The following is a 17,930-nucleotide window of genomic DNA, read 5'->3' as shown; positions in this document are numbered from 1 at the left end:
ATTGCCTCCATTTCAGTTTTCAATTCTTGAACTGTTTCCATTACCTGTTTGATTGTTTTTTCTTGGTTTCCCAGGGTGTCATTTACGAATTTACTCATGTCTTCAAACTTTTTGTTACACTTCTCTTCCATTTCTTTAAGGGGGTTATTCATATCCTATTTAAGGGACTCTATTGCTTTCATAATGTCACTTTTTCCCACTTCTTCTGGATTAGGGTGTTCAAGTCCTTCTGTTATAAGATCACTGGGATCTGGTGTTTTCATGTTGTTTTTCAGATTGTTGGAGGAATTCTTGTCTTGGCGCCTGCCCATCTCTTCCTTCAAATGCTCTCCATTGGATCTTCTGGTACAGGGTCAGGTTCCCTTGTTGGCCAGGGACCTTGCCCTCTGATGGATCTTCTGCTGCAGGATCAGTGCCCCTTGCTGGCCAGGAATCTCGCTGACTAAAGGCCTACCTTGTTGCAGGCAGGCTATTAAAACAAAGGAACTCCCTCCTGCCCGGTTGCACTAGCCACCCTGTCCCAAACAGGTTGAGCTGGGGGATTTTATGGCCCCGAGGAAGGGAGGGAGGAAGGGAAGGGGTTCCTGGGTGGCTTAGCAGGGTGAAGCAGCCCCTACAGAATGACCAGGGAGGTAAGGGTGTCCGGGAAAGTCTGTGTTCCCTTGCCGGGCTTCTGCCGCAGGTCAGGAGCACACTTACCCCTCCATGGGATCTTCTGCTACAGGATCAGTGCCCCTTGCTGGCCAGAAATCTCCCTGACTAAAGGCCTACCTTACTGCAGGCTGGCTATTAAAACAAAGGAATTCCTTCCTGCCTGGTTGCACTCACCACCCCGTCCCAGAGCCCACACAACTAGTTTATAATTTTTATACAGAGTTCCCCCACATCAGGCATTCAGTTTCCTCTTTTCTTCAAAATATTTTTAAAGATTTATTTAAAAATGTCTTCAATGTGTTCGAATGTTTTGCCTGCATGTATGTGCGTCGTGTGCGCTGTACCGGAGTTAGGATGAGTGTCGGGTCCTCTGGAGATGGAGTTATAGACAGCTGTGAGCCACTGTGTGGGTGTGCAGAATCAAGTCCAGTTTCTCCGGACAAACTGTCAGTGCTCTGGACACCTCCCCAGCCTGGCGTCCTCTGTCTGGCACACCTTCAGTGTGCACAGCTGTTGCAATGACCCACTCAGCAGGGATACACTGTTATAACTGCACCCATAACACATTCAGATGTGATTGGCTTTGATCTAATGTCCGGCTTCTGTTCGGGACAAGCATGTCTCCTTTTGGCTCTCTGACGGTGACAGTTCTCTCGGACTCTCCATGTTGTTAATGACCCTGTCGGCTTTGAGGGAACTGGTCAGCTCTTCTGTGGACATTTTCACATGATGAAGAGTGAGCTTCAGTTTTTGAGGGTGAAGGCCCTGCGGCAAAAGCACATTCTGGCTGTGTTGTCTCGTATGTCCTCCACGAGCACGGTCTCTTATTGTGGGTGGTGCCCATCTCTTGGCTGAGGAGGGGTCCATTTGACTTTCCCACAGAAAAGTGGTGCCCCCACCCCAATTCTGAGAAGTACTACGGTACTCTACATCATCATGTACAACCCACTCTTAAGGACTGGAGATTCATGTTCCCTGTTCACATAAATTACCTGGAATTCCACCCAAGAGACTGGCCTGCCCTCTCCTGTTCATTTATTGATTTAGTTAGAGCACCGTGGGTGATGGGTATTTATTGATCAGCTTGTCTGAGCTCTGGGCACAGGAGTGCTCCCATAGCTCCTGTGTCTCCTTTACACTCCACCATTGGGTACCTCCACCCTTGCTGGTGCTCCAAGCTGCTCCAGGCTCTGTCCTAGAAGGAGTTGTTCTCCACGGATTTGTGGTGACTTTCATGGAGGGATGGCGTTAGACACCAAGATGTGCTCACCGCCCCTAGTGTCGATTCCAGGCCTTCACGTGCAGAGCTGGGAGGTAGACGCCCTGCAGAATCGCCCAGGCTTGCCTCAGGGATGTCTAGGGACACCCATTTGTATCAGTAACTTTTCTTACCTCTGAGAAGGAAGGTCTCACAGAAACAACTCCAGCGAGGAGAGGTTCGTGTTGGCTCAGTTTCTAAGGACACAATCCATCGTGGTGAGGCAGCGCTCATGACGAGGGGAGCATTAGCAGAGGCTCGTTATACGAGCGGCCACAGACCCGAGCCACACGTGTGTCTCGCCTTCAGAGCCTATTCCTGGTGACCTCTTGTTGCTGGCTAGACCTTGGACCCCACATGTTGTATAACCTCACAAAGACTGTCACCTGCTGGGGACCGAGTACTCAAGCACAAGTGCCAACGGGGGACATTTCGCATCAACCATGGTGCCATCCGTGTGCTTATCGCACTGGTCAGGAGTTCATCGTTTAGCGCATGCGCAGGTCATGCTCTTCGCGGAGAACTCACTACAGCAGTGGGAAATTCGACGCCTGACACTCATTCACTTCATGGCTTGAGTTTATGTGCTGCACAGTAGCATGAGATTTAACTCACACGCCGTGGGAAACCACTTCAGCAACAGGACAGCACTTCCGCCCAGCTGACTTCATGCAGCCCTCATGTGGACTTCTCTTTCCTGAAGTTTCTCAGGCCGTCGCTCCTTCTCCCTCCTCTCAGTGAGGTGTGCAGAACGTTTACAACGCAGTTCGAGTCTTCTGTCAAGAGCTGCATTCCATCCGGATTCTCCCAGCCACCTAAACGGTTTTAAAAATATTTGCAGATGTCAGGCTCGCGCTGTAAGTGTTCAGCGTGCATGGCCAAGCGCAGAGCACATGCCCCATGAGGACGCTCTTGCACAGGTCTAGCGTGCCTGTGCGCTTGAAGCTCCTCAGACCCTCCCGTCCCACAGCCCAGGGACAAGTGATCTTTTTACCACCTTTATATTTTCACCTTTTTTCAGATGGTCATATAATTGAAACCATGCAGTACCTTTTCCAGACTGGCATCTTTCACTGGCAACACGCATTGAAGGTTCGCCTGTATCTTTCTGTGGCTAGACAGTTCACTTCTTTTCAAGGATGAATAGCTTTCTATATTAGGAATAGATCACTACTCACCCTTCATAGTTTTGAAGGGCATCTCTACAGCGTTACAGATAAAGCTGTCATAAACATTTTCAAGCAGGTTTTTAAAGTTTTCTTTTTTATTTGTGGTGTGTGTGATGTGTGTGTGTGTGAGACTGAGATGTGTGTGTATGTGTGACAGAGATGTGTGTGTGTGTGTGATATGTGTGCAGGTGCCGTTGGAGGCTAGAGGAGGATGTCAGAGCCCTTGCTGCTGGGGTTATAGGCAGTGTGAGCTGCCTGATGCGGTGCTGGGAACTGAGCTCCAGTACTAAGGAAGAACAGCACATGCTCTTCTCCCCATCCCCATCTCCCCAGCCCCACGTGCAGAGTTCATGAGGACATCGTCTTGAGATCAGTTCAATAAACTGTTCCGATTCATTGACCGCTGGAGTCTACAGGGAGACTATACTTAACACTGTAGGAAATCACCAAGCTCTCTCCCGAAGCAGCTATGATAGTTTGTAGTCTCTGCAGGATGTGTTTTAAAATTTAAATCACAAAAGTAAATGTTGGCATTGAATGTGGTTCTCTAAGAACTGAGCAATGCCACACAATAAACAGCAGGAAGCCATAATTTGTTCATAGCCTGACAGTTAGTAACCTCTCGATATTCAGACCGGCATTTGGCCGGTAGAAATTTCTGTGCCAACAGAGATGCTGTATATGTGCTCAGCCAATTTGGTAGAAACTTGACATATGTTACTGTCCATCAAACAGTGGAATGTGGCTAGCTTGACTTAGGAACTGATTTTACAATTTTATTTTATTTAAACGATTTCAGTGTGACTTTCCTTGCAAGTGGCTAATTGTGTTCATAATGGTGTCATAGTTCTGGATCATTAGAACTATTTCGCCTTCGACTGGCCGGGGGTGGGGAGCGAGACACCACAGAGGACTCTGGCTGAGGGAGTGTGATGTTGTGAAGTGTTACTCGAGGGGCTGTGTTAGAAGGAGAAAGGCGGTCACAGAGAAGCAGAGAGACCGCCGAGGAGGCTGCTCTTACAGTCTAGAAAACAAACATTAGTAGGATTGCAGCAGCACGGTGGCGCTGGGGTGGAGAGAAGTGATCGGCCTCAACATGTGTTTTTAAGCAGCAGCCATATGAATTGCCAGTGAAGCACTGCAATTATGGCAATGGCAACCAAAGTTAAACGGGAATGAAAGGTCTTGTCTGCCTTCTCCTTTCTCCTGAGACTGGTTCCACTGATTAAGCTGAGGTCTCTGCCAGTAGTCAGGTTCCAGCCTCCCAGGACGCTGCCTGGTTTTCTTCACATTTAAAAATAATAATTATAATTGCATGTACATGTGCATGTGTGCATGCATGTGTATGAGTCCGTGTGAATGTAGGTGCCTGCAGAAGTCAGCGGCATCTGATCCTCTTGGAGCTGGAGTTACAGGCAGTTGTGAGCTGCCTGACATGGAGAGTCCTCAGTAAGAGCAGCGGGTATTCTTTTTTTTTTTTTTTAAAGATTTATTTATTGTGTACACAGTGTTCAGCCTCCTTGTATGCCTGAAGGCCAGAAGAGGGCACCAGATCTCATTACGGATGGTTGTGAGTCACCATGTGGTTGCTGGGAATTGAACTCAGGACCTCTGGAAGATCAGTCAGTGCTCTTAACCTCTGAGCCATCACTCCAGCCCTAGTTTTGGGTTCTTTATGGTAGGTAGGAGGAAAGGCCTGCCTGGGATTCTATTGGCCTTCATGTCAACCTTCTAGAACCTCTGTATTAGCACCGTCCCATAAATGACACAAAGGACACACATTTGTGTTTAGGTGGCCACATTAATTAGGGTAAAAAGAGCCAAGAATTGTCACACACACCTTTAATCTGACTTGGAAAGCAGACTGAGGAGGATCTCTGAGAGTCTGAGGCGAGCCTGGTCTACATAGTGAGTTCTAGGACAGTCAGGGCTACATAGTGAGACAAATCAAAAATTAAAAAGAAAAATTCCGGCTATAATCTCTGATCATTCCGGTAGAGAATGAACTTAAGGAACCGTGCAGTGAGCGGTGCTCTGACCGTCTTATAATGAAAATACAGACCGGCTTCACCAGAGCACGGCTGGAGTTAGCGGGCTGTGATGTAGGACAGCATCTGTGGAATGTATAATGAAGGCTGTTCCTCGGAAAGGAAATGCCCTTCCTCTTTTCCTTTCCCTGGCCACCAACAGGGATCAGTTTTTCTTTCCTTTTAAATAAAGTGCTCAAGATAAGGCTCTGCGTCTCCTCACCCTTGAGCTGGTGCCTCACTTTGACTTGGGACCTTTCAGCTGAGGCGAGTGTTTGGAAACTCCCTGCCGCCTTTCCCACCAAAGCACTACCTGGCAATGACGGCCGCCATGGCTGAAGAGAGGAGGGACCAGCTGGAACGCTACCTGCAGAATGGTATGTACGCAGACTCTGCTTCTCAGCTGTGTGACAACGTAAATTCTTCCTCATAAGAGCCACCTGTCTTAAAGTCCTTATTTGTCTTTGTTAGCATAGTTATGAAATTGCGCAAACTGTCACCGTCTTCCAGTTTTAGGGTATTGCCATCATCCCCACAGGAGACTTCATGACCATTGACGGTTGCTTCCCGTTTTAGCCTCCTCCCACTGGGCCCACGAAGCCACCCCTCGTTTCTCTCTCCACACCTGTGCATTCTGGCTATTTCCCGTGTGCGTGACTTTACAATGGCATTCTTTATATTGAGTATTTGGTTGGGAGGCAGAGGCAGGAGGATCTCTGTGAGTTCGAGGCCAGCCTGGTCAACTAAACGCGTTCCAGGAAAGCCAGCGCTGTTACACGGAGAAACTCTGTCTTAAAAGAACAAAAACAAACAAGCAAACAAACAAAAGAATATTTAAAATAGTTTAAGACTTACTCTGGATTGTTGTTTATAGGTTTGACTGTGGAACTGAGGGGTTAAGACATGATGATAGGCTGGGCTGGACCATATGTTGGGAAACGTTTTTTGGGGCACAGCATCAGTAGTGCTGACTAACAGAGATGCCTGCAACCTCAACCTCGGTCTTTCCCAGAGTCGTGTGGTGGCGCTGTGGATGCCGGGAGAGCTGCTCTGACCAAGCTGACAGCTCGGTGTCATAACTCTAGAGTTCAGACTTCAGAGCTAGACCTAGAATCAGATTCTGTCTTTGCTGTGTGGCCTTAGACATGGTACCCACCTCCTTTGAGTTTCAGTGGCTCCATGGTGTGTCGTGAGGATGAATGAACGAATACACAGGTGCTTGCTGGCCAGCACCTGGTGCTAACGTCATACACTAGGGACGGATTGGAGGATAAGCTTCTCAGTAGCTTTGTATTTCCCCAATAGAAATAGAATAGAAAATCAGTTTGTCTCTACACCTCGCCACCCCCTCCATACTGTCACTCAGGATTTTGTTTTTGAGAAAAGTCTTGCTATGAAGCACAGACTAGCCTGAAACATATGACCCTCCAGCCTCTGCCTTTTAGGTGCTGAGATTACTAGCTCATACCACCCTACCAGGCTAGTCATACCCTTTGTGAACAGTTTCTCAGTGGAAGGATAGTTCAGACGGTAAGAGTGCTGGCCATATAAGAACGGGCACCCGCGTTCAGATACCCGGCACCCACATAGAAGCTACTGGCGGCTGTGAGCCTGTGGAACTGAGAGGGCGGAAAGGGCGAGCTCCAAGTTCACTGAGAAACCCTGTCTCAGGGGAACGACATAGCGGGACACCTGCCCTACTTTCGTTCTGTTGCTGGAATGAAATATGCCGAGCAAAGTGGATTAGGGCAGAAAAGGGTTATTCCATCTAACACTCTCAGATCCCAGTCTGCCATTTAGGGAGGTCAGGCCAAGAAGAGGAAGCAGAAACCATGGAGCAATGGTGCTTGCTGGCTCACTTACACAGCCATACTGAGCTACCCTTCCTTCCTTCCTTCCTTCCTTCCTTCCTTCCTTCCTTCCTTCCTTCCTTCCTTCCTTCCCTCCTTCCTTCCTTCCTTCCTTTTTGTCCTGGAACTCCCTTTGTAGACCAGGCTAGCCTCAAACTCACAGAGATCCTCCTGCCTCTTCTGCCAAAGTGTTGGGATTAAAGCAGTGTGCCCTCAGGGCCCAGTCTGGGCTCTCCCTATACGGCCTTTAGAAACACTTGTTTGGCATGGCACCACCTGCAGTGATCTTGATCCTCCTCCGTCAATTATTAATCCAAGACATTACCCCACGTCAGGCTCATAGATCAATCTGATCAGTCGAGGTTCTGCTATCACACAACTGACAGTTGTGTTAGTGTGAACCAGGACAACACTCAACGTCTGCAAATGTGTGGACATGTACTGGAACATACATATACAACACACAGACTCACATGCAATGAATATTTTCGAGCATGTATGCTTGCATGCATGATCACATGTGCACACACATGAGCACATACACACACAGAGGTTTCTTACATTATCCACTCTGCCTCTTTTAGCTTGCATGGAACACATGGCCTTGCTGAGGGCAGTTCAGATCTGTGCTAATGTTGAATGCTATGGAATGTTGTTGGGCAAACTTTGGAAAGAATGACAAAAGGAAAAGAGGCGGAGGAGGGCAGTTTAGAGAGCTGTAAAGATGTAGGAGTGTGTGAATTTAGCTCAGGCAGGTTCAGGAGAGGGCCTGAGGGAAGCAGGCTGGTCCCTTGGTGACTTGGGGCCTTAGCCTTCGTTGGCTCTGCTCTGGCCCCACATGGCTGTTGCTGTCTAGAGCATTAAAGCTAAGGGGAGGAAGGAACCTTTTGTGTAAGTCAAGAATGAGACACTTTAAATCTCCCTGGATGCTTGTCACCTAATTTTTTCAGATTTATTTGTTTTTATTCTCTGCGTATGCACGTTTTGCCTAATATATATATATATATATATATATATATATATATATATATATATATATGTTACTTTACAAGAGTAACAGTGTTCTTACCCACTGAGTCATTTCTCCAGCCCCCTACCTCGACACACATACATACAACACCACACATACATGTGCACGCACACACGTACTCATATACATGTGCACATAATGGAAACTGAAGCCAGAACCTTGCACACTCTACCACTGAACTACACTTCTGGCCCATGCTGTCCCTTTGGGGTTAACCTCCTGAGAGCCCCTATGTGATGAGGCACTCTTATTGGTGCTTTGGGCAGACTTAAAAATTTCAATTACCAAGTGTCTTACCAAACTGTCTCGACCCAATTTGTAATATATTTTTGTTCTTTTTGTAATAGTTTCATTATCATCCCAGATAAGGTGGCTACTGAGCTGTGTGGGAAGCTTGAGCACAGCGAGGTTCCCGCTGAGCAGAGCAAGGTTCCCAGGAACACCGTGGTCTTCATGGGCTCATATTGCTCAGACCACCTCAAGGGGGCAGACTCTGTCAATTGTCCTGCGTGGAGAACTCTCGCTTACATCCTGGAAGGCCACACTACCAGGGCAAGATCTCAGAACTCCTGACAGAGCCACGCCCCGCTCTTGCTGACCGGGCTTGCTTTCTGTGTTTTTCAGTAACTGCCGACCCCCGTGTGATGAGAAGCGACGTCTTCACCGAGTTTTTAACACTGGTGCAGATGGTAAGCCTCCTTCCTGAGCGGCACCATCAGCCTCTGCAGAGCCTGCCTGCTTCCCTGGTGCACAGGCTTTCTGGACTTGGGTGAAGTAGAGTCGTTTCTAGTAAGCTGGAGGCTGCTTCCTGTTGGATCCTACACGGGAGATGAAGCATGTCGTTCACATTGGCTTCCGGTTTAAGCAGACGCTTGTTCTGTAGCCAGTGTGCTGGTCCCAGGAAAGGCAGGCAAAGAGCTGGAGTTTTAGAGTTTTAGCACTCAGGGACCCCAGACTGAGACGAGACCAACGGCTGTAGCCGAGGTCTCCGAGAGCACCATAGGGCAGCCATCGGAACAGCAGGCCCTGCCGGCTGCTGCCTGTCCGTGGAGAACATCCAGCCCGAACAGAGTAGCATAAAGCAGCCCCATTTCTGTGGACCAGGAGCCACACCCACTCACCGCCTAGGCTGGAACTTTGGTAATCCATAGTTGTTCAGTGCAGCTTCCATTCCGTTTGCACACGTGGAAACATTTTGTGCCTGTACTTGGGACCTTGACTGAACAATTTCTTCCTTCAAAGACTTAAAGTTCTTGTCATACAAGTCTTCTACTTGTTTGGTTAGAGTTACTCTGGGATATTTTATGTTATTTGTGGCTATTGTGAAGGGTGCTGTTTCTCTGATTTCTTTCTCGGCCCATTTATCATCTGTTTACAGGAGGGCTACTGATTTTTTTTTTTTGAATTGATCTTGTATCCTGCTACATTACTGAAAGTGTTGAAGTTTCTTCGTAGTATTTTTGGAACCGCTTATGTAAACTATCATATCATCGGCAAATAGTGACAGTTCAACTTCTTTTTTTTTTCTGATTTGTATTTCCTTGATTTCCTTGTGGTTGCTGGGAATTGAACTTAGGACCTTTGGAAGAGCAGGCAATGCTCTTAACCACTGAGCCATCTCTCCAGCCCGGGATGTTGTATTTTGTTGAAAGCTTTTTTAGCGTTGTATTTTGTTGAAAGCTTTTTTAGCAACTAATGAGATGATTATGTGGTTTTTATTTTTCAGTTTGTGTATATGGTGGACTACGTTGACAGACTTTTCTATGTTGAACCATCCCTGCGTCTCTGGGATGAAACCGACTTGATCATGGTGGATGATGGTTCTGATCATCCACCATCTGATCATGATGTTCTTAGATTTGATTTGCCAGTATTTTATTGAGTAAATTTGCATCAATGTTCATGAGTGAGATTGGTCTGTAATTCTCTTTCTTAGTAATGTCTTTATGTGGTTTGGGTATCAGAGTAATTGCAGTCTCATAAAAAGAGTTTGACAGTGTTTCTTCTGTTTCTATTGTGTGAAACAATTTGAGGAGTATTGGTATTAGTTCTTTTAAAGTCTTGTAGAATTCTTCGCTGAAACCATCTAGCCCTGAGCTTTTTTTGGTTGTGAGACTTTTGATGACTGTTTCTGTTTCTTTAGCAGTTATAGGTCTATTTAATTTGTTTATCTGGTCTTGATTTAATTTTGGTAAGTGATATTTATCCAGAAAGTTGTCCATTTCCTTTAAGTTTTCCAATTTTGTGAAGTATAGGTTTTCAAAAGATGACCTGATGATTCTTTGGATTTCCTCTGTGTCTGTTGTTACGTTCCCCTTTTCATTTCTGATTTTGTTAATTTGGATATTCTCTCTCTGCCTTTTGGTTAGTTTGGATAAAGGTTTGTCTATTTTGTTGATTTTTTCGAAGAACCAACTCTTTGTTTTGTATTCTTTGTATTGTTTTCTTTGTTTCTATTTTGTTCAGCTCTCAATTTGATTATTGCCTTCTAGTTCTCTTAGGTGAGTTTGCTTCTTTTTGCTCTAAAGGTTTCAAGTGTTCTGTTAATTCACTAGTGTGGGATTTTTCCAGCTTATTTATTTAGGCATTTAGTGCTATGAACTTTCCTCTTAACACTGCTTTCATTATGTCTAATAAATTTGGGTTTGTTGTGTGGTCATTTTCAATTTTCATTGAATTTTAGAAAGTCTTTAATTTCTCCCTTTATTTCTTCCTTGACCCATTGATGATTAAGGTGAGCATTGTTTAATTTCCATGTGTTTGTGGGCTTTCTGGAATTAGTGTTCCTGTTGACTTCTAGTTTTAAAGCATGATGATCTGATAAGATACATGGTCACTCCATGTTCCTGGAGGTTGCTCAGCACTACCGGGGTTTGTTCCACTACCATGGAGTTCTCTCTCAGAACTGCTGTGGTCTAGTTTGCCAGCTCAGAACTGTTTCTGTAAATGTCCCTGGTTTGGATCCCCTCCTGTGGAGGTCCCTGGCTTGGAGTTGGTCTCACAGAGGTTCTGACTCAGGCCTACTCCCTCAGAGGTTCCAGACTCACATCCGGACCTGCAGAGGTCTCTAGTTCCTACCCACCCCCTTGGAGGTCCCAGACTCACGCCTGGACCCTCATAGGTCCTGGCTCAGGCCTAGTTCCTCAGAGGTCCCAGACTCATGGCTGAACCTGCAGAGGTCTCTGGCACTGGCCCACCCCCTCAGCAGTTGCTCCCCTGTACCTGCTCCTGTGGAGTTTGCTGCCTCAGTCTTGCTCTGGCCTAGGTTGCTGCCTCAGGCCTGTTCCTGTGGAGTTCACCCAAAACTTGATTTTTAAAACTTGAAGTCTGGCATTGGGGAGTTGACTCCGTGGTTGAAGACTTATTGTTCCTCTAGCAGAGGACCCTAGTTAGAGTTGCAGCACTCATGCCAGATGATACATAATATCCTGTAACTCCAGTTCCAGGGAGATCTAATGCCACAGCTGGCTTCTGCATGTGTGTGCGTGCATGTGCGTGCATGTGTGTGTGTGTGCGTGCGTTTGTGTGTGTATATGCACACACACACACAGAATTAAAAAGAAAACAATTCTTTAAGGTATTATAAATCTTGTGGCTTATTGAAGGCCAGTACACATGAAGATAAGTTTGACAAGTTCTTGTAGGGGTACATTACAGCTTTTGATTTCATGATTTAAGAAGATATTTCTTGTGGGCTATCAGTATTATAGAGTTTTGTTTTGTATTAATTTTTCCAACAATTTTAAAGGATTTTGGCCTAGTTTTAGGGCCTTGGGATTTTGATTGTTTAGCTTTGTATAAAAGCTTTCTACCTCGTAGTTTTGCTCTGTGGTGTCTCTTTTCTGGGTTCTGATGTAGTGTTCACTTTGGCAATGACGTTATTTTTCTTTTCCATTGTTTCCCATGAACTTTGCGAGCTCACTGTTGCGTTCATTTTCCCACCGTTTAGCTGCTCTCTCTCTCTCTCTCTCTCTCTCTCTCTCTCTCTCTCTCTCTCTCATTGAGATCTTCATATGGAGACATGTTCCTTTAGTAGCGCCACCACATCTTTATCTGCAGGGCCTAATGCTTCCTCTGCACATGTATGTCCATGCGTTGGTCATGCTTTCTTTTCTTTTGCAATTTTTTGATTGATTCAGTTCTTGACAGTTCCTTGGCCCTTGTCTCCTGACTAGCTATAGGCTGATGTTATTGGCTGGAGAGGGGCTGTCGTTAAGTCTCTGGAGTCTGAGTTATTCCTGGATCATGGGTCTTGTCTCTGAGCCTTAACTCATTAATCCTCCACCCTAAGACCCCACAACCTTCTCTGTCTAGCGGTGATGCTTAAGCCACAGCGCTTCTTCCAGTGAGCGGGTATTTTAAATGTTTCTATACATTCAGACAAACAGCTGCAGATCTGACTTGGTGATGGTGAATCTGGCTCAGGAGCAAGCGATGATATTTTGATTTCTGTGACTTGGGATGATGCATTCAAACTCTCCCCTCCCTTCCCCTCCTCTCCTCTCTCCTCCCCTCTCCTCCTCTCCCCTTATTTTCCCTCTTCTCTCCTCCTTTTCCTTTCCCTTCCCTTCCTTTTTCTTTGACCTTTTTCCTCTCCTTCTCCTCCTCTTTCCCAGTTCCTATTCTCCTTTCTTTTCTACAGAGCTCACTATGTATCTCAGACTGGCCTTGAACTCATAACCTTCCTGTTTTCTGCCTCCCAACTGCTAGGATTACACATGGCAGCAACCCTGAGTTTATTTAGCTTCTTACATCTTAGTTTCTCCAGCTGGAAAGTGGGGAACAGAGCTCCTGTTTTTGGCTGTTTGGAGGATTAAACCAAAACCCTTTGAGGATTGTGGCGCATTGCTGCCTCGTAAGAGGTCAGCACTCTTGTGTCTGATGCTAGGCCCGTTCCCTCTTCCCGGTTCTACTGGAAGGTAGACTTTAGTGACCTTGTATCTCTTCAGATGGTCCCTGAGTCATGCTTGGCTAAGCCCTTGGGATGAACTTCCCTGAGACAGGCTATGCAGAATGGATTGAGGCCTTTGGTCGCATCGTGACCCGGCCCATTTTGTTATGTATGCTGAACAGACACTCAGTGTGTCCTGGGTTTAGGCCTGGGACTATTTTCTAATTTTCAAAGATGGCTTCTATTTATGTTGTTTTCATCTTAGCTTCAAAAGGCAAACAGGGCAGATTCTCGGCAGTGTCTTTAAAAGAGGTATAAAAGTTTGAAAAGAAAATTAAGTTCGAATCGGGAAGGTGGTCCTGCTAGGCACGTGTCCTGTCTTATCTCATTTTATGTTCTACACTCAACAAATACACATTGAGGGGTTGCTGTCAATCAGCACTTCACTAGAGAGATGGAAGTACCAGCAAAGGATGCTCAGATTGGCTCGTGGACTCTGATGACTTGAGGTGACAGAAAAAATCTCTAGTTATAGAAAGAAATTTACCAGACTGTGCACTGCAGTGTCCCATGAAGAGAGACAACTCCATTAAACCTCTCCTCAGCCCTGGCTCCCTGCACACAGTGGGGACAGGAAAGGACTGCTGGCTCTCTCTGTGATGGATGTGAAACTGACGGCTGCCCTTTTACTTATAGCACACATTGAACGTCACCACCAAGAAAGCCGCTTTGGATGTATTTCTGCCCAATGGAAAGAGCGTTAACGTGGAGGTTCTAACATCAGATACAGCCGAAAGGGTCCTCGAGGTAAACTTTGCTTAGCTTCAGCTCCGGGGAATGCAGAAGCAGGTCTTATGAGGTGGAAACTTGGATGTGATTCCTGTCTGTCGCATACTCTGTGGATGATTTATCTGCAGAGGTGACACACAGAAATCATCCTCAAAGGGAAACTGACTGAGAAAGCCAAGGTCTAGCCCATCCTCGGTGTGGGAGGGCTCCTTGATTTTACCCTCTCGAGACCTCTGAGGTTCTCCTACGGTTGTGGCTACTTCCCTGGCGCTCACCAGGCTGGGTTCTGGTAATATGAAGAAGGCTCTGTCTCAGGATGCTGTGTGGATGGGAATAGGCAGGAGGGTGGTGCCTGGCAGAGTCTGGAACAGGGCATACCCAGTGGGTATTGGCAGGCGAGCCTGGCAGGGAGTGGTGGGGCACTTCTTTTTTTGACAGGGCAGGCAGTCTTTCTTGAAGACTTCTCCTCTCACACCCGGGAAGCTCCAGAAACTGCATTCCATAGGATCTAATGCTGGGCACCCCCAGGAGCTGCTTTTCATGGGGTCTAATGCTGGGCACCCCCAGAAGCTGCTTTCCATAGGGTCTAATGCTGGGCACCCCCAGAACCTGTATTCCATAGGATCTAATGCTGGGCACCCCCAGAAACTATATTCCATAGGATCTAATGCTGGGCACCCCCAGGAGCTACTTTTCATGGGATCTAATGATGGGCACCTCCAGGGGCTGCATTTATGGGATCTAATACTGGGCACCCCCAGGGGCTTCATTTCATATGGTCTAATGTTGGGCACCCCCAGAAGCTGCTTTCCATAGGGTCTAATGCTGGGCACCAAGGGCTTGACCTGAGTCTGAGTAATTTTGAGGATAACAAAAACATTCTCCCAGTTCCGATGTGGCTGTCAGCAGCTCTGCCTTCTGGGCTGTATCCCTCTGCCCAGCTGGGCTGCTGAGAGAATGCTGTCTTCCCAAGTCTTAAATGTGTAGCTAGGCGGAGGAGAGGGTGGTCTCTGGTCCCTGCTAGGGGAAGGCAAATGGAGGTGGATGTAAATATGAAGCCACCGATGTTGAAAATGAAAGGCAGCTGTTGTCAAAGAGGAGCACCCTGGACCTGGAGTTGCCGGTGCCCACGGAGCCAAGGCCATAGTAAGTTACATATAATGGTGTCTGACGTTTATGCTGGACCAAAGCCATGGTGAGTTAAACTTGACCATGGCAGGAAGCATCACAGAGAAGCAGGCCTGGGTGCCAAAGGAGGGTACCAGCACGGGCACATTTAAATGTCACCAAACAGTGGGAAGTGCCCTTTGCTTGGTGTACACAGCAGTGCAAGCCCCAGGGTCGGATGTTTGCGGAGAATGCCGCTGTCCTCCCTCCGACAATAAGCACTAGAATAACCCAGGACATACGTCCAGATCCATTCAGGACAGCCCAGTCCCAGTGGGCCCAGGGTGTCCCCTGAGGTAGCACTGGCTTGGATTCTATCCACTCTTGTTTCCTAGGTCCCCAAGATTGTCTGGAGCAAACGTGTCATTAGCTACTTCTCTCGATGTCCCTACAGAGAGTTTCAGGGAGGAAGGGTTGTCTTGGCTCACGGTCTGGTAGGGTGCAGTCCATCACGGTGATGCTCACGGTGACGTCCACAGTGACTGGAATGTACAGCAGTGATTTCTCACGTCCTAGTAGACCAGGAGAGAAAATCTGGGCTAAAAGTAAAACTGGCCCATAGCCTTTTGGTCCCAGGCCCTCAAATGACAATGACTCCATGTCCCAGCTCCCATGATCCCTAAAGGCAGCACCACCAGCTTGGGTACCACGACTTCAAATGCAAGAGCCTGTGGAGGCCGTTTCAGATTCAAGCTGTAACAAATATGAATGACTTTTAGATTCCAGAACGTTTCTTTGAGTGTTTATTGGCCTGCAATGCACTTGCTGCCGGTGTGTACTGGTCTCTTCCAGTTCTGCCACCACAGCCTGGAAGCATGGCCATTGCCCAATGCTCCCCTTTGCTTGCTTCTGGCGCAGGTGGTGGCGCAGAAACTTGGACTATATCCAGAGCTCTTGGGGTACTTCGGCCTGTTCCTCCTCCAGTGTTTCCCAGAGGGCAAGCTCTCTGGTAAGATGGAAAGGTGGAGCAAACAGGATGGGCAGGGGTGAGCAGGGGCTTTCTTTACTCCTTATCTTAATTACTAATATTAACTCTCATATCATATACCCAACAGAACACGGTTAATACCTCTCTATGTGTTTTTCTATGTGTGGGTCCCACAATGAATACAGGTTAAAGAGAAAGCAGGAAGATACAGAGGTTGAAGAAATGGGTAACAAAAATGCTGTTGAGTCAGTGTTGCTAAGATTAGACCTGAACCAGCAGAGGGAGGAGACTTTGCTGTAGACCAGACCTCAGGAGACAGGGTAGAGAGTAAAGATGTAGTTGGCTGCAGAGAAGGAACGGCAGAAGTGGATCTAGAACCAAGACAGGAGGTCCAGATTGGCAAACAGCATGTGGACAGGCAGACAGCAGCCGAGGGGACTCCGTCAGCCTCGGGGAGCCATGGCATACTGATGACTAAGGGACAGTTAGCTGGGGGAATCAGGTGACAGGTTGGTGTGGGGCGTGCATCAGTACTGAGAGACATTCATCACTCTATAGGATCCAGGTGAGGGACTTCTACTGTCTATTAAGTTTTGGAGCTTTGTTTCCCCAATGTGATTTTAATATACACATGGGCCCCTATGACCTCAGTTCATCCTGATAGGGCAGACCCCTTTCTGCTCTGAAGAAGTCATTTCTCAGTCTGTGCTGGATGGGTGACGTAAGACAGATGGTGGTGTGTGGTCTGCCTTGACTTTGTTATCATCCACCCTCAAGATGAAGTAAACCACAAAACAAACAAACAACAAAATGATGTAAAATGGACTTTCTAAGAGCAAGGCATGGACTGAAAAGAACAGTTTTATACAATGTGGGGTAACTCGGAGCAGGGCGTAGCCTGACCTCCACACTGCCTTTCCCTCGCTAGTTGTGAAGAAGCTGGCTGACTTTGAGCTACCTTACAGTAGTCTTCAGAGTTCCGAGGCAGAAGACTGGAAGATAGGACTCAGAAAATGGTGAGTACCTGAGAGAGAAGCCACTGCCTGAGAATCTGTCAGCCTCACGGGGCTTGAGAGGCAGGAGGGGTGGAGCAGCCTGAAACAGAGCAGCGAGAAATTGCTGACCATGCTTTGCTGAGCAACTGGCCACTGGCTGTAGTCACGGAAGGATGTGTTGATAATCCAGGCAGATCAGATGTGTTAACTGTGATATTCCTTGAAGGCAGAGGGGGCGACACGTGCGGGGCGGGTGGATGGAGTATGATGAACACGTGTGGGGCGGGTGGCCGGAGTATGATGAACACGTGTGGGGCAGGTGGATGGAGTATGATGAACACGTGTGGGGCAGGTGGATGGAGTATGATGAACACGTGTGGGGCAGGTGGATGGAGTATGATGAACATGTGTGGGACGGGTGGACGGAGTATGATGAACACATGTGGGGTGGGTGGCCGGAGTATGATGAACACGTGTGGGGCGGGTGGATGGAGTATGATGAACATGTGTGGGGCGGGTGGATGGAGTATGATGAACATGTGTGGGGCGGTGGCCAGAGTATGATGAACACATGTGGGGTGGGTGATGAACACGTGTGGGGTGGGTGGCCGGAGTATGATGAACACGTGTGGGGCGGGTGGCCGGAGTATGATGAACACGTGCGGGGTGGGTGGCCGGAGTATGATGAACACGTGCGGGGTGGGTGGCCGGAGTATGATGAACACGTGCGGGGTGGGTGGCCGGAGTATGATGAACACGTGCGGGGTGGGTGGCCGGAGTATGATGAACACGTGCGGGGTGGGTGGCCGGAGTATGATGAACACGTGCGGGGTGGGTGGCCGGAGTATGATGAACACGTGTGGGGCGGTGGTTGTGGCAGGTGTTTCACACGGGGGAATGGACTGAGGGACTTGGTGGCCAAGATAAAGTGTGAACAGGAACACACACTATTCCCTTAGAGTTCTCTCTCTGTCTGTCTGTCTCTCTCTTTCTGTCTCTCTCTGTGTGTATGTGTGACCTTTACTCTAGACCAGGTAAAAGCTCACAATACAGAGGAAACAGGCCGAGGACAGAGAAGGGAAACAGGAATACATCAGAGGTTAGGCAAGAACAGTGGTATAGGTTTATGGAAGAAGGGGACCCAGTTCCCGGGGTGGGGGACCCCTGCTCTC

The 17,930-nt window shown here is 47.6% G+C and overlaps 1 protein-coding gene across 6 annotated transcripts in view; it reads left to right on the top strand.

Moving 5' to 3' along the window:
* Snx31 (sorting nexin 31) overlaps positions 1–17,930 on the top strand; it is a 48,887-nt gene that overhangs the window by 9,467 nt on the left and 21,490 nt on the right. For 5 of the 6 annotated variants that reach the window (XM_085679100.2, XM_085679099.2, XM_048457346.3 and 2 more), the window contains exons 3-7: positions 5,371–5,485; positions 8,613–8,677; positions 13,576–13,686; positions 15,694–15,784; positions 16,692–16,779. In XM_085679100.2, the coding sequence (XP_085535226.2) occupies positions 5,371–5,485; positions 8,613–8,677; positions 13,576–13,686; positions 15,694–15,784; positions 16,692–16,779 (470 nt within the window). The remainder of the gene's footprint in view (positions 1–5,370; positions 5,486–8,612; positions 8,678–13,575; positions 13,687–15,693; positions 15,785–16,691; positions 16,780–17,930) is intronic. The other variant, XM_085679103.2, reaches the window with a different exon arrangement.

The sequence above is a fragment of the Myodes glareolus genome, chromosome 19 (assembly GCF_982192425.1).
Source record: "Myodes glareolus chromosome 19, mMyoGla1.1, whole genome shotgun sequence".
NCBI lineage: Eukaryota > Metazoa > Chordata > Mammalia > Rodentia > Cricetidae > Myodes > Myodes glareolus.
The sequence above is the reverse complement of the archived record's forward strand: the minus strand, read 5'-3'. Positions and strand labels throughout refer to the sequence as shown.